The sequence below is a fragment of the Schistosoma haematobium genome, chromosome ZW, assembly GCF_000699445.3.
Source record: "Schistosoma haematobium chromosome ZW, whole genome shotgun sequence".
Lineage (NCBI taxonomy): Eukaryota > Metazoa > Platyhelminthes > Trematoda > Strigeidida > Schistosomatidae > Schistosoma > Schistosoma haematobium.
Window position 1 is genome coordinate 70,331,082 of NC_067195.1, and position 17,252 is coordinate 70,348,333.

General features: G+C 31.9%; 1 protein-coding gene across 1 annotated transcript in view; it reads right to left on the reverse strand.

Annotated features, from left to right (window-relative positions):
* MS3_00010478 (uncharacterized protein) overlaps positions 1 to 17,252 on the reverse strand; it is a gene marked incomplete at both ends in the record, with an annotated part of 178,673 nt that overhangs the window by 98,876 nt on the left and 62,545 nt on the right. The window contains 6 exons of the mRNA XM_051218846.1: positions 3,277 to 4,503; positions 6,112 to 6,879; positions 11,088 to 11,165; positions 12,126 to 12,164; positions 13,557 to 15,938; positions 17,013 to 17,213. Coding sequence (XP_051072340.1) covers positions 3,277 to 4,503; positions 6,112 to 6,879; positions 11,088 to 11,165; positions 12,126 to 12,164; positions 13,557 to 15,938; positions 17,013 to 17,213 — 4,695 coding nt within the window. The remainder of the gene's footprint in view (positions 1 to 3,276; positions 4,504 to 6,111; positions 6,880 to 11,087; positions 11,166 to 12,125; positions 12,165 to 13,556; positions 15,939 to 17,012; positions 17,214 to 17,252) is intronic.

Below are 17,252 nucleotides of genomic sequence, written 5' to 3' on the forward strand. Positions count from 1 at the left end.
GTGATTTTACAGAACTGGTCAATATACATATGTTTGTAATTGTCTAAGTGCCCAGTTCGGAAAAGAAAAAATATATATACATATATCATAAAATATTTAACAAAAAATAACACTTCTAATGTCATATAAGGATGAAAATAATCATCATTGCTAAAGCTAACAAGGTAAGTAATAATAATCGTTGTTATGACCATCGATGAAGTCAAAGACGGTGAGACTATAATTTATGGACGACCTTTGAGCGACGCTGAAGTGCCCTTGAGAGTGAACAGCTACTGATTAGGACTAAATGAGGGTTATAAAGCAGTTAGAATTCCCATTTACAGTTAATGGTTAGGGTTAAAAATTAGATTTAGGGTTTTCATCACAAACTGACATCAGCTATAATGCCAAAACTCTATTTAGCCAAATGTATGGATGAATTCCGCGCCCAAATTCGTGACTCATTATCTTATATCTGATTGGTTCATCCATAAATTATAGTCTCGCCTTAAAGACGAGAATACTATTAAAAGAATTGAAATCATTTGTTAAAAATTTTTTCTGGTTTAGCTAATTTTTTAAATCTTGGTCATGTTTGCTTATGAACCGTCAAAGATTCATAAACTCAAGAATAGGACTAATGCAATTTAGGACTATTCTCAAATATCAATTGTTATATGCATACTTATACACTGTTATATCGAACAATTTTTAACGGCTCAAACAGAGATTTAAGTGACTACGTATTTTTTTAAAAAAGAAAATGGAATGAGTATTATCTATTGAACGAAATAGTGGTAAGATATGATATTGTATTGATGACATATTAGTATTTCTATTATTGTGTTGGGGTGATCCAGAAAACTTCTCACAAAATACAAGAAAGGTTCAGGAAACACTAAGAAACATTTTATTCAATCAGTGTTCAATTGACGTTTAGCCAGAAACATCAAGAAAGTGAAGTCACATGTAGAGTTTCTGATTGGCTGGTTACCATATTGCTACTATGTTTAGTAGCATCCCAGAATTTTCGGGAAACCCAAGGACATCTAAAACACTATAAGAACCCTATATTTTCTGTACTAAAACGAAACTTTGGAGTAAAGTGCTTCTCGCATATTTTGCACCTTTTCTCTCGTGTTCAAGTTGCTGTGTAGTTCTAGCTTGGGGGTTACGAGAATAGCTTAGGAACCGAATATAGCGTTCAATTAGCAAGACTTATCATTATGATAACTGTTTCAAAGTTTAATAAACATTCGAAGTTGATATTCAGTAGATTTCGACTAGATTGTAAACTGTTCAAAACCATACTTCAATCTAACCTTCTTCACATTTGAAATGAATAAAATATAAATATTTGAGTAGAGAATTGAAAGAATTCCTAATGTCGTTGTATGAAAAGATTTTTAACATTGAAATATCCATTAATCTTAACTAATTTGTTTAAGATCGTATTTTCACCTTTTGATTCTGTTTCTTATTATAAGATTCTGTTCCGTTTTTAATAATTTTCTCAATGTAACTTACTAGATTATATTCAGTTATTATGAATTATCATTCGAAAATGAACATAACTCGGTAATAATAACATTAATTCGTGATGCATGCTTGTTGTTAAACTAGGTTTTATCCTGAACTTATCTATCAAAACAATGACTGAAAGACTTATTACTAATGAAAGCATCATAAAATATATCCAGTTTTCCAGCTTAATTACTTCTTAGAATGGGGAAAAAATATTTAAAAGAGCGCTAAAGTGTTAGTATAACTCAAAGGTCGTCTGTAAATTGTAGCCTCAACTATTACACTCATATACACATGATTATAATTATTTTGAACAATCAAACATAAGATATGATAAATATTATCAGGAAACGATTAAATACATCTAGTGTATTCAAAAGAATAATTGAAACTCGATGATTGAAGTGAATTTATGAACTGAATAGTATTTTTAGGTTAATAGGTTGATTGGTATTATATAAACGAAATTTATGTGGATTAATTTGTCAAGTCATGATAATGTTTATTATTATTATTATTCGACAAGTTGCATAATTTAATTATATTATATATAATATTATATATTATTATTGTTCTATCCGAGCGAAAATTAAATCACGAGTAACTTCTGAGACATATCAATTGACTAATATTATCTATACATTCCTATGATATAACTATTCAATAATTAGATTATGTATATTTATATTCCTCTTATTATAAGCTTTATTTTGACCTATAATTTATTATTGTACGGTTTACGGTTCGTAAGCTATGTTCAGTTCATTAACTACTACTTCCCACGTTTACAGCCGCTTTTTGGCTTTATTGTGTACAAATGTTATTTCCTATTTTGTGGTCTGTTTGATTGATATATAAACCCCGTATGTCTGAAATAAATGATTCCATTAGCTTATTGGAAGCTGGTATTTGTTGTTCTGGACTCAAGTGGACGGGCTAGGCGGAAATAGAACCCATAAGGACGCTAGGCTGCTCATACCGGTCGAACATCATTGGTTTGGTACAGTGCTAAGATTGTATAAGTCGTATTTTGATTGGTGGATAAATCACTTGATAAAAAGCCGAACATAAAGTCATAACAGTTATCATTATCATATATTATATGTATACTTATAATAATTATGACAATCTTATTGTTTATTCTAACGACATATGAAATCATATATATATTAGACCACTAACGAATGAAGCTAATACTTATTTAAATCTTATTGTAACTGGGACTTTTTGTTTTGTTACATTAATCATCTTTGTAGCATGAAAGTTAGTCAGTTAAGCGAATCTATCTTAGACAGTTAAATTAATAATGACTTACAATAAAATCTACATATAAATATACATTCTTATAAACTGTTAAAATTCCATATAAAAGTGTAATTCTCAATAGTTTCAGTGATTTCCAATGATATCCTATTTGATATCAAACCATAATAAAAACTAATTAGGATTTATTGTGCATTTTCTTAGCAACGTAACATCAAACAGAAATATATTCACTGAATTATTCTCTACTACTTATATTAAAATATTGTTCTCATAAAAGTAACAAGTAAATTCTTTGTTAAAACTATGTAAAAATGCTTACAAGAACCATATTAATAATTTAAAATGAGAATCATAGCAGTACATAGTGAAATTCATTTGTACTACTTATATAAACATATACATTTCAGTGATGGCTGACAAACTGTTGTCGTCCCTGTGTTGAGTAGTTTTTGAATATTTATATAAATTGAAGTAAAACAAGAAATAAGTTGTCAGTAAACGTACCTTAGCAGTTTTATTCACCTCTTGTTTACGATCACTATAGTGTTGTTCATTAGGATGTGAATATGTCGAAACTTCAGATTTCTCACTTTTTATATTGTGATTAATTTCAGATGGTGTAATCTGATTGTCTGATTTCAGTTTATATCTAATAGAAGAATCTGTCAGTATCCGATTAGTAGGTCGATAACTTGGTGGTGTTTTACATTGTATTTGACGTTGTACATTTAATGTCGTCTGTGGTGAAATATGCATAGATTTTTGATCAGGTGAACAGATTTCTTTATTTATATTATTTTGAAGTTGTTTACTACGAAGTATAGTATGTACAGATCTTGTAAAAGTGGTAGTTTCTTCAACTGTACGTACATGAACGTGATCAAATGAACTGCCGATTAAATCAAATGGTGGTGGATTACCAACAGGCAATGCTTGTATCCAACCTTGATACAAAGCTTCTTCGATTGAATATAAATTTCCGCTTACCGGATGAGTATATGAGCAATGGATAGGATCAATAATACCAGTCCCAATTGCATCAGATACTGAAACTAAACTATTCAAATAAGGATCAAACACTCTTTCTAAGCGATATATATCATGGCGATAATGAAATACTTCCAACCAATATAAAGAATTAGATGTTCGCTGATCATTTTCCGAATGTTGTTCAGCTTGAGTAAAAACAATGCCGAAAACAAAACCTTTTGTTAATGCTTCTGGAATAGGGTAGAATTGTCCACTGATTGGATCACAAATAGTTTTTCTATGCACGTCAACACGACCTTCACGAACCATTGTATCGGTGATAGAGGCTTCAACACGTACATCATCATGTAGGTAATAGAAAGCATAAAGTACACAGTTACGTTCTTTCAGTTTAGGTATATCACAACTTTTTACTCTAGGTTTTTTACGAATAGTATATTCATCTCCATCGTTTACTGTAGATTTTGAGCGTAAATTACAATGAGATGATTTACCACGTAGTCGTCCAACACCATGACAATCTAAGAATTTGATCAATTTTGATTCAGTACGACCACTGTTAGCAATGAAATCGTTTCCATTACTTAATAAATGGCCAGATGGTATGATAGGAGGTAATGTGTTATTGCGTAGTTCAGCAGTATAATTGGAATCTTTTGCACTTCGTCTTTTAATAGCTAATAAGGAATCCATACTATGAGTATATCCTTTATTTGGTAAACTATTGAGATTTCCAAAAGTCTATAAAATTATTTTGTTTTAAAAATAAAACAATTATTTGAGGTTGGGTTATTTATAACAGTTATTGGTTAGAATTAGTATAATACTAAGTGTAATCAAACTAGTTAACGTAAATTTTCATCATTAATGATTTTTGTCAACATCTATTTTAAAGTTCATACAGTAGGTGAAGAAAGGTATGAATATAAGTTAATAAGCAAACTTAGGTTTGTATAACTTATGGCGATCATTTATGAGTTTGACTTAAATACGTATTGGGACAGATCACAAACATCATTATGAATGATGATGAACGAACCATAAAACATAAATCCTCCTTTTAATTCCGTGTATTATACTTAGGTTAACCCCATTGTGCAACAGTGGTAATAAGAGCCAAATACAAACTGGGTTGGAAAAATTTATTTCAGACATTCATTTATTCAGATAGACTGTAAGAAGTGAAGTATGGGCAACGGCATCCAAGTCTACTCAGTTTTATCAAACATAACTCAACACTGATAGTCAGATAGATAAAAGCAAGCTAAAGAGTGATAAACAAACAAGCACATACACTCAAATAAAAGCACTCAGGTTTTTAAGTGAGTATTCGCAAAGGGCAGATATATGTGTACTGAGAACCTGCTACAATGTGAACTAAATATCTGAGAGTCAAGTGCCTACATTGCTGAAGCTATAGGTTGGAAGCAACTGAAAGGTGGTTGGAGGCCGAATGATCTGTTCTAAAAGGTTAATCCGGATTGTCAACCGAACTTTATATTTTAAAGTTTTATGTACTGATCTATAAATGTAGTCTCCTTGACGAGTTTAAACAGTTATCAACCGTTACCTGTCACTACTGCTTTCCTCACCTCTGATTTTCAATGCTTAATACTGTTCATAATCATTGTGTGCATTATTTACCATTTTATAAATGATTTACATTGTGCCACTGCTGCACTAAATTTGTGGTCTTTCTGTGTCCATAAAGTGTGATGGTAGCAAAAACATGATCAGATTCGAATTATGTATGACAGTATAACTGTTTTAACTGCTGAGTTAGTCACTACGATTGCCAAGTCATACATCATAAGAGCATAGTTGCAGCAGATAGTGATCATTATACTTTCGCCTTGTAAAAAACCCAAGATATCTTTCCACTCGGTCCAGTCAATATATCTAAGTTCAATAGACCTACTACGTTTGAGAGTTTGATATTTTTAAGGACATCAGAAGGCTTAGCTAAAAGTCATCTTTAGCATTAGCAAACAGTAATCAGTGAGAATAGTGGTATAAATTACATAGTTTGTTGCTTTGTTCAGTCAACTAATCAAAATCAAACTTCTGTTGATTTTCATATGAAGTTAAAAGTATATGTGAGTTAATTTCTGGGTGAAATACTGTTAGTTACGTGAAACAAAGTACGAAATTAATTGTAAGTACTTTTAATCATTTCGAATAGATGGAATTCTGTTTACGATTCACTTATTCAGTTGTAAAAAAGAAATAGAAGTGAACACTCGTGTAAAGAACTTCTATTCTCTAAGAATCAAATAGGTTAAAAATTTCAGCAAAGTCTAATTTATAGTGAGAATGGATAAAAAAGCCAAAATGTTTATTACAACTTACTTCAGTAGCCGGAGGTTTCAATAATCCTTGTTTAATAGCATCATGAACATTTATAGAATACGACCGATTAGAATTACTATTGTTGTCTGATTGATGAAAAGTATTTGAGGCTGGATCAATTAATCCTTTCTCGAGAGCTTCTTCAAAAGTCGGTATTTCTGTTGGTAATTTTTTATCAGCTATCAAACCTCGATTTATAGCATCAGTCAATGGAATCCATTTATTTTTATACAATAAAAGACCTTTATGATCATTTATTAAACCAACTAAAATAGCTTTATCCAATGAATACAATTTTTCTGTGTTAAATTCTTTCACTATTGAATGTTCAACATTAACTAAACCCAATGTAATAGCTGCATTTAAAGACATTGGATCTGTGTATCCTGGGACTTTGATAACACATTTCGATCCGGACTGTTTAACTAGTTGACCACTATTAAATAATTGAGCTAAAGTATATGATAACTTATCTGTAGAATCTACCATAAGACTATCATGAGAGGCTTCATAATTATTGCCGTAAATTGATATATAACCTAATTGTTGTGCTGATTCAATTGGAATACTTGGTTGTACACCATGGTATGTGAAAGATTCCAAATTGATAAGACCTTTCTTAGCAGCTTCGTTTGGATCAATCCGAATGCCGGTACGAGGGTCCAGAACATTTAAAATCTTATATAGACGAGTCTCCTTGACAGAAACCATTTCGACTGATTCATTTACTTCTGAATGAAGTGAGTGGGGTACGGATGACGTGTTACCCTAAGAGAGGAAAAAATATATGGGGGAAAAGGATGAAAGCATGTGGATGACCGACAGAATCTAAAAACCCAACTAGATAATCTGAGATGCCCTTGACTTAAAAATTATTTTTTTATCCACGAATGATAATTAAAGTTATAACAAGACTATGGTTGAATAGAGGTCCTCGAATAATTCCTACGAATATGAAAAAGAATGAAGATAGTTGTCTGCATGAGTTTTCAGACCTCATTCAGAATTCCAATTACTTATATTTTATGGACTATATAGAGTGAGGAATTATTGAAAACATCATACGTTTATCAATGAAATGATACTATAGTTATTAGTAGTAGGAACAGAACACAGAATAGACTAGAGCATTGCTTATACCAAAAAGCTATAGTAGTACCAGGACTTATTTTCATGAAATGTCAGTTGATGTTAAGGCACATCATTTTAATGCTGTTGCATTAGATTATGGATATAACAATAACTGGGAATTTCAAATTAATGATAGCTACAAAACAGTCGTGAACTATAAGCTTTTTGTTGAACGAGACTCTGAACTCTACGTTAAGAACGTCCGAATAATATGGAATAAATTAAGAGTATTTACTAGCACATAATGATGTCACGGAGATAAATGGATAAGCATGTGTACAATACATGGTTGGAGTGCAAACTAAAATAAACTACTTCAAATTTAGATGAAGCTACAAATAATATAATTTTTCATTGTACAGCGTGGTTTTTCGTCTATTTCTTGCAAATAAACCTTTTTCACTGATTACCCAAGACCAAATAGTTACTGTCATGACCTTGAAAAGTTTACAAAAAAATATGGGTTCGGAAAAGAATTAATAATTAGGAAATATACAAGTCAGTGGTCAAGATAAACTTGTTATGGTAAGATTAGAGTTATTTATTAGAGTTCAAGTCAAAACTCGTAGGTTAGATCATCGATTTATTGTGAAATAATAAAACGAATGAGCTGCAACCCCATCAACGTAGACTAGTATTTCCAATATTTTAGGAAACAACAGCCTTTAACTATACTTTCATAACGCAACATAACAAACAATATAGGTGTCATTACCAAGGTTTGATTTGATAATTTCGAATAAATTGAGCATTGGGTTGATTGTTATAAATAAAAATAATATATTTGTAATATTTGTATTTGGTTATTTATTCTCTGAAGAAGTGACTTACACTAAGCCACGAAACGTCAGAAAAATCCAATTTTCTACTCATTGGGATATTACAAATATATTATTTTTATTTATAACAAACAATAATTTAATAATGTTAGCCTGTTAGAATTAGCCACTTTGTTGCACTTCAGGTTATTTGAAGGGATCAAACTATTTATACAGTGTAATACAGCGTTTGTAAGTCAAACCTTAATACACATATTTTCCTAGTGGTATCGTAAAAAATAACAGACATCTATTTCGCGTTAATATGTTCCTAAAAATACTGTTCAAATAGATCTTTCAGAAACGGAGTTAACCATTACAAACTACAATTTTACTACTTACTAATGCTTACGATCATTAGAAAGATTGTTAGTCAAATTATGTTTCAAATGCTTTTGTTTTTCATCAAGTTCCAAATGGAAGATTCATGAGTATGTAAAAAGTAAAGATATGATAAATACCTCTCAAAAACACATCTGCCTTATCAAATTTATTTTGTTTTCAAGACGATTTAGCATTGTTGGCCTAGAACGAATAAGGTTGTTTTTGCAGCTGTATGTTTTCTACTCTTACTCAAAAGATACATGTGAGGTGCTGGAATTCGAATTAAGTGATAATATTTGACTGATCTAATTTAAATAGTAGTATTCTCATAGCAAAAACATTGTTTGATTGTAAAATCAACTCTTAAGTACCTTTGTTTCTTTGGTCTCATATTGAAGTCATTTGTTACAAGAGTAGGCTTTTGATAAAGCTTATTCTATATGTAATCTGAATAGAATTTGGTGAGTAGGGTAATTAGTATAAAAGGAAATTTAATGTGTTCAAAGTTCTCACTGAACTATTCAATCGAATCTAAGAATGAGGAATATCTGTGATAAGATTGAGAGTTGTTGTTTATTCTTCAGACTCTAGACTAATTTTATTACATCAAGACGACAGAAACAACACTTTGCTCCTTGTGTTTTAAAAATATAAGACATGTTCGTTATTCTTACTTAAGTAATGAATCATCTTTTCGAACTTCATATTGTACAATTTTGATAAATGATGAAAGTATTATGTTGTATGGGCTGTTACTATGTCTAGCGCTCATAGGTTATTCTAGCCTCTGGACAGACCAATCTATTCATTCTACTCGAGCCATATTTTTACCCTGTTACTTATTGGTTTAGTAACCCTGACCGTTTTTTATATGATCGTATGTGTGTGAATTTCTTATTTTATTCAGCATATGTCAGTAACTTGTTTTTTGTTTGAGTATAAATATCGACTAAAGCACCATTTTATTTTGCTTCGCTTTCCGATCAACGGTTTTACAAAATATACGAATTCAAAAATTCATTCTCGTATTTGACTTATTTAATTCCGTTATTCACTAAGCGAGTTAAGTCGATAATTAAATGTGAGGATTGGCTACATGTATAAGTCAATAACAATCGGTCATACGATCTAATTGGAGTCAGATCACGTGTCACTAAAAGATCCTTACGAAAGAGACTTCTCCTATCCGTTTCGCTTCGCTCTCTCCTCTTCGCTTCCTTCACTCCGTCTCTCTGATTGTTTGTTCAGATCAACGATTGTACGAAATATACGTATTCAAGCTTCATTCTCGTATTCGACTTGGTTAATTCCGTTATTCTCTAACGCGATTTTAGTCGATAGTTATATAGGAAGATTGGTGGCATAAATATTTCAATAGCAATCAGCATACGATCGAACTGGAATCAGATACAGGGCCACAAAAGTCTCATACAGAACAAATTCATGATGCAGATCACCGAGACTTACTTCATCCAATCACTCTCAATTTTCTTTAAATAAAAAGATTTGGTTGTGCTTACGAATCATTAGTTTATTTTTTTTAAAAACGGGTAACCACGTATTTAAGTGAGCAGAGGCCTACTGTAACGATTATCACAAAGTAATCACTAGAATACCTATACCAGCAAATAAACGAAAAACGATTTGTGGGAATTTGAATAGCCACCAAAAGAAACTAGGTTCACTAGTTGAGAAAACAATACCTATTATTGTGCAAATTGAATAAACTATGAGCGAGAGGCATCTGTGCTACTACTCAATACTATTCTCTTGCGGTTAACACAAAGTGGACACATAACACTAAGCATAAACAGATAAATCCGACTAAGGAGAGTAACAGCTATATTCTATTTAATACTCAATACCAGTAAGCTAAAAGTTCAGTGTTATTAGTATTATTATTAACTGAGATTATATCACAGAAAATAGCTCTTATTTATGTCCCAGGTGAAAACTTATCACTTCTTTCAAATACTCATACTATTCAATTGACTGTAGTAACTTAGAATTTTATATTACACATATACTGACATGACTCTTTTATTATAGAAATTGTGAACTAGTTGCTCCCAGAAATTTCGGACTTCCAAACATGTCATAATATTGAAGCTTTGATACATTTAAAAGAAACGTAAATATTTATTATTTTTTACGTCTACTGTTTTCTGGACTCGACAAACTGCATTAAAACAAAGTCTCCTACATGTTTATTCTTATTTTTTTAGAATAATTTCGATAAATAAACTTTATTACAAATCATAATATTTTGTCCAGAATCATAAGATGTATTGGGATAACTAAGTTAGACAGTAAACTTCTTAATCTGCATTGTCATTATTCAACGTATTAATGAGTATTTAGCTGTCGTTCAATGTAAACTTTATTATGTCTTATTGCAAAATAATATATCGTCACCACCTGAATGAACTGGTTATACAAATCAGACGTATCATGAATTTGGATTCTTTTATGGACTTCGAGTTTATCAAAACATAGTAGATGAAGTAGACATTGATGTTTTCCTCTTTCTGTTTGTATTCTTGTAATATGTTATATTAGTAATCCTCCCTATCTGATCTCTTTGTTTCCCCAAATGTGAAACATTGAAGTTTTCTGGTGGTTGTATCTGTTTTTTATTCTGAAATTTTCACAATTTTCCGACAGATTATACACAACTTTGAGTTTGCCTCGTAATGAATCTACCAGATGAATAGACAGAATATTGCAAACAGATGCAATAGCTTGTAATACGGAACAACACTGTGTCCATGAATGTATTCTCTGATAAAAGATAACTGTTAATAATTGACGTATGACGACATCAGCTACTAATATAGATACTTAGGCACAGGTTTCATTGATTATAAACAATTCCTGAGATACAGGGTAAATTACTGTTACAATTACAGTTACCTCTCTTGACGATAAGATGTTTATTGACAATAATTAATAATATTCATAACGGATTGTAGTAATAACTAGTTAAGGACGATGGGTTTATGAAAGTGATTTGATACTCACATTCCTCGATATTGATACACTGGGTCACATGTTCGAATCCAACTTACATAAGTCGATTCAAACAGGGAGGTAGCTATCATCTGAAAAGTGTAGCTTCAAGCCAAGTTTACGCGCCAACTCTTAGTTAACGATTCGGGCTGCGTTAAAAACTGTAACTATACTTTACATATCATACTCATAAGCACAATGCTCACAATATTAAATGAGCGAACTACAAATCATATTTCGTTCAATTACTTATGTTTAAGTGAACTTTAATCATCCTTATTTTGGGATTAAGCATTCTATAAACAATTATCATTTTGTTAAAAAATACGATAGTAATTTGCTCTTTTGACATCTATCCTTTGAAAGGGTGGCTGTGTCGATAATCAAGATTTTATTGATAAACATCACTTGGCAACACTTTTCGTCGATCCTAATGATTAATCGAATATCCACACACAAACATGAAGTTTTCACCTTTTATTTAAAAAAAAAGGCCATTATGATATACAGACTATGTTCACTTATGAGAAAACTTTTTTCCTAAAGACTCTTTAATATAGGTAAACAACAACTGATATTCATGTGGAACGGTGACTTAGTGGTTCAAGGATTTACATTTAAACCAGTAGATAGCGAGTTAAATTTCGACAATAATGTAACGTTAGCTCTCACAAAAAAAAACCCTACAGCTCAAAATCGAGTACATAAACATGTATTAGAATAATGAGTTACATGATCATTCATGTCAACAAAAGCAATAATATTGTCAAACTGAAATAAAAAGATTATGTTAAGTAGGAGTGACAAATAAAATTTGAGTAAGAACAAAGCTTGATGAATTGATGTGTTCTATTAGGCTATGTCAGTCATAAGAATAGGTTATTTAGTGAACAACAATAAGTAGATACTACATTGTCAATACAAATGATACGAATATTCATTCTGTTTCTTCTACAGGTTAAACGTTGAGAAACGTGTAAACACATAATTTTTTTGACACATTAGGCCTAAGAGCATATCCAATGTTCTATTTTCAACTACTTTAAAGGATCAACAATGTCCTCTGCTTATTTAGAATAAATGAACCATCGTTATTGACTTAATGACCGCAGAAGATAAATTATTTTAAATACTTTTTCACTATTACTGACTAATAATAAAGAGTTGAAAGACAATACTTAGAAATCAAATGGTTATAGCCACAAATAGGGCTGTTACTACGTTCTCTTGAGATGAATTTCATGAAAGAATTTATCATAGTATCCACATTACAAATGTAGCGAATCCCCACTGCAAATACACACTTCGTCATAATCGATCTCAGTGTAATCGAATCACGCAAATTTGGTCTTTTTTCAATCCATTTAATCGTCAAAACTCAACAATTGGTTAATTTTTTTCGTGATTGGAAAGAAATACACAGAATATGGTTTCAACTCATTCTTCAAAACACCATTATTTCTTCCTATTAATAGGGTTAATTGAACAGAATTAAGTGAAGCAGTTTGAACTATGAGAAAAAGAAGATTCATAATACATCTCTATTCAGTTATATTTTACAAAATACTGTGATTGATCATCTTTGAAAATAAATTAATGAGAGAATTGTAGAAAGTAAATAACATCATTGGGAGTATGAAAGTAACTAATAAAGTGTAAAGCAAACGACTAACAGATCAGTATTCCGCATGTTTGCTTATTTCATTATAAGTTTTCCGTTAAAATTTAAAAAATCATTAAAATCCCATTAATTTTCTCGAAGTAAAACTTCATTAGTAATATATAATTATATTACAAAAACTCACTAGTACTTTAGAATTCAATGCTGGAAGAAAGGTCATGTTGATGACCCTCATCATATGCAAAGAACCTAATCAACAATCTAAACATAGTGTTCAATAGCTTATTTCTCATAGTAAGTTTTTGCATCTGAATCAGATTAAACAGGGCAAATAATTTACACTGCGAAAAAATATATTGAAGCTTTATACTTCTATGATAGTTTGTATCAATGAATAGTAATTTATCAATAAACTAGGTTTCTACTGCAAAATGTAGGGAAATTATTTCTATTTTTAAAGATTTCTAAACAAATGGATAGCTTGAAATGAAAAATACTGACATATGTGTTGATAAAAAAACATATAAAAAGTTATAACTTACCATAAGAGATTTTTCTTTTACTAAAATATGTCCTTTTTCTATTGCTTCACTAATTGGATAGATTTGATTATGAACAGGATCTCGAAATGTACCAGTCTCCATGTCCAGTAGATGACGGCGAATCGCTTCTGATTGTGTGATCTTACGTCTACTAATTGGATCTATAACAGCTAATATATCATCAGACCGACAGCTATGTGTGAACCATGAATCATTCAGTGTTTTATTTATTAAATTATCATTATGTAAACCTGGACCAAGCCATGCTAAACGTGTTATAAAACGTTGATTAATTAAATAAGCCAAAGAAGGACGATTGATAGATAAGCCTAACAGTAATTGAGCCCCAACTGGTGATATATCAATATTTTTCATTGTTTTCATATTTGGCGACAATATTATAGACGACCCACTAACAGGATCTGTTATTTGTCCATATGTTATAGTTGAACCTAATTGAAAATCTTCACATGGTTTTAACCAACCAGAGTTAAGTGCTTCCAAACCAGTTAGCTCACGACCATCTTCATTGAATAATCCACATCCATGAGTTAATAACTGTATAGAGTGTAAGTCACACAATCCTGAATGCTTAGCTGATTTTCTTAAAGAGATACGTTGTTGCGAAGAGCTTGTACCGTGTTGACGTGGGTCTGTGCTAGAAAGAATAATCTCCTCTTTCGATGAATCAATTAGTCCTGTAAGAATAGCTTGTAATATAGGATGTTGATGATGCGTCTGATTTGATTCCTTAGCAGCCAGTAATAAACCTACAGGCGGCGGATACGATTTAGTATATATAAGTCGAATATAATTATTGTTAACTGCATCCCACAAATTCATAGGTTTATTTTCCAAAATTATAAATCCGGACGGCGTGATTAAGTTTGTATTCAGAGCTTCGACTAAAGTCAATACTTGATTGGGATGGGATTGCATAAGAATTATGGCTGGTTGATTTCCAACTATCATTCCACGTTTAATTGCTTCTGGAAACAATACGTATTGACCAGTGTGGGCATCAAGAATACCCACATTGTTTCTAGGATGTTTTTCACTCATGTTCGGAGCAGTAAACGATATTAGACCAGATAAAACAATTTCAGCTAGACAAGGAGCTTTAGTTAATAAGCCAGCAGCTTGAGCCACTTCCACACCAACCTTCGTTCGACTAGAAGATGAACTTGATCCGAGCCAATAACCAGATACATCATCAACAAGACCTATTTGAACAGCTTCAGACAGACTGACACGTCGATAAGAGGTAGCATGGTAGTCACCCACCTGGTTTTCAACAGGTAGAATGACTTCTGGGACAGTATTGTCTAAAAGTCCATTTTTAATTGCATCTCTGATTGTTAACTCATTTTCAGTAAACACTAATGAATTATTCGATGTTTTACTTTTGCTATTAACTTTTCCAGACTTTAGTAAACTGACACGTAAACGTCGTGTATTTGGATTGTACGCACCAGCAGCTAACCAATCAGATAGACAAGGTTTCCAAGATATATCTGCTTGACCAATGCTTAAAGCTTCATACCATGTCAAGTGACAATCTCGAAATTCTACACACATGCCACTAGATAGAATAGAAGCTAAATGATGAAAATCTGCCTCATTTATGAATCCATCTGAGTATAAATCAATAACTTTTTTGCCATATGGCATGACTACACCAGTCTTTGGGTCGATATGACGATCGATAGGGTTACGCGAAGGACTAGTCAGAAAATCTGTTACAGATGCACTATAATCACCAATTTTTATATTTCTATTTAAAGCCTGAATAGTATAGGCAGTTAACCAACCACGATCAATAGCTTCAGACCAGGAAATGGCAAGTGAACTTCGATTTTGATGACAGTTATGCCCAACTAAATCAATTAATCCACATCGTAGTGCATCTCCTAAGCAAATAGTTTCACCGAGTCCATATGTTTCATTCTCACCAGCTAAATTAGTCACAAACCATGCACCAGTAGTTGGAAAAATTTTTGGTCCATATAATTCACGTGCTTTGGATATTGTAGTCAATGTAGCTGCTTCCCAACCAGTTGGGAGTAAACACACCGGTTGACTTCGCACATCATTAAGATATACACTATATTTGAGTCCCTTTTCCCCGACTAGTTGATTAAAATACGATAAATCTGAATGGTTTTTATCTTTTGAATTATTTGCAACTTTTAATGGTAATGTGTGGTCTTTTCCATTTTCTTGATACTTTGATCGTGATACCAAGGGAGAAAAAGACGATTGAGTTTCCTTTAAACAATTGTTTAATTCATTTGGCCATTTGCCTACGTAGAGTTCACGATAAGGCTTTACAAAAATTGGACCAGATAAATTCATAGAGATAGGTTCTTCGGATCGCAGAAGCTGATGGGAAAAATAATAATAAAAGGAATTACGTGAAAACGAAAGTATGTCCATCCTTTACTAATAATAGACTTGAATTTTTCGAAGTATCGACTTGTCTCCTCTACGCTCAAAAATTTTCTCATTCTCAGTACACATAAATAGTCAGATATACAACGAAAGGGTCATATGTGTGTTATTTCAGTAAGATGGGAATAAAAAGTCTGGTGTATTAAGGTAAGAGATATCTAAAAGTGTCTTACAAAATATGATTAGTTGAATATTTTTAGAGAATCTAATTCACTAATGAGAGTTTGTGCATTTGGCTTTCATCCACACTACTTGTAAATGAAGGCTAGTGATACTACTCAGATGTCCAAACTGAAGTATATGGAGCGAAACTTGAACATAAAGGACTTAACAGTTAGTTGTCTTATTCTCTATGGTGATATGAAGTTTATTTATTCAACTGACGTAAAATCTGGTACAACTAGGCACCAAAAACAGTATGCGTCATAGAAAAATACTTGTATGTAAGCTGGGATACTATCCACCAGTCCAAACCTAACCAGTTGTTTTTCTTCGGGGCCCACATCCAAAGACTATGACCTAAACGTCTAATCTGTAGGGGATAAACATCAGAAGCTGTTGCTCTATGGCAGATAGTGACCAAAAACAGATCCTAGAGCCCATGTATACCATTGGTTTGAAGTCAGAGTTTACCAACTCCCCTAGGTGAACGCTCCGTATCCAGCGATACAGTTTGCGTGACGAAAGACCACTTTTCGTCCTTTCAGGTTTGCGATATGAAATACGGCAATGTGAGTTGATACATACTCATACGAGGTTCTGTATAATGTCATTAATGACAGGCGTGTGAAATCATAAATAGTATTTGATAAACATAATTTTACAAAAGGGTAAGAATGAGTGCATAACCAAGAAACACCATTATTTTATTTAGAATATTTCAATAAGAACACTGAAATCCGCAAATGTTAGTCATCTGACAACTAAAATCAAACAGTAACAAAATATGTGCTTACGATTCTGATCAAATTATTATTATTATTATTATCCGAACAGAAAAATTACCCGATTTAAACAATTCACTATATCATATATACGACGAGAATGTGTATTAAATTGCTCATTCAGCTGATCAGTTGTTTGTAATACTCTACCCATATCGAATAAACCATATCCTGGTGACCATTGATAATCTCGTGAACCACCAGCTTTCTGAAACACACTCTCAACTAATTCACGATAATTTTGAGTATGTTGCGCATAATTCTATAAAACAGACATTTATAAAAATGAGGAAATTAATAG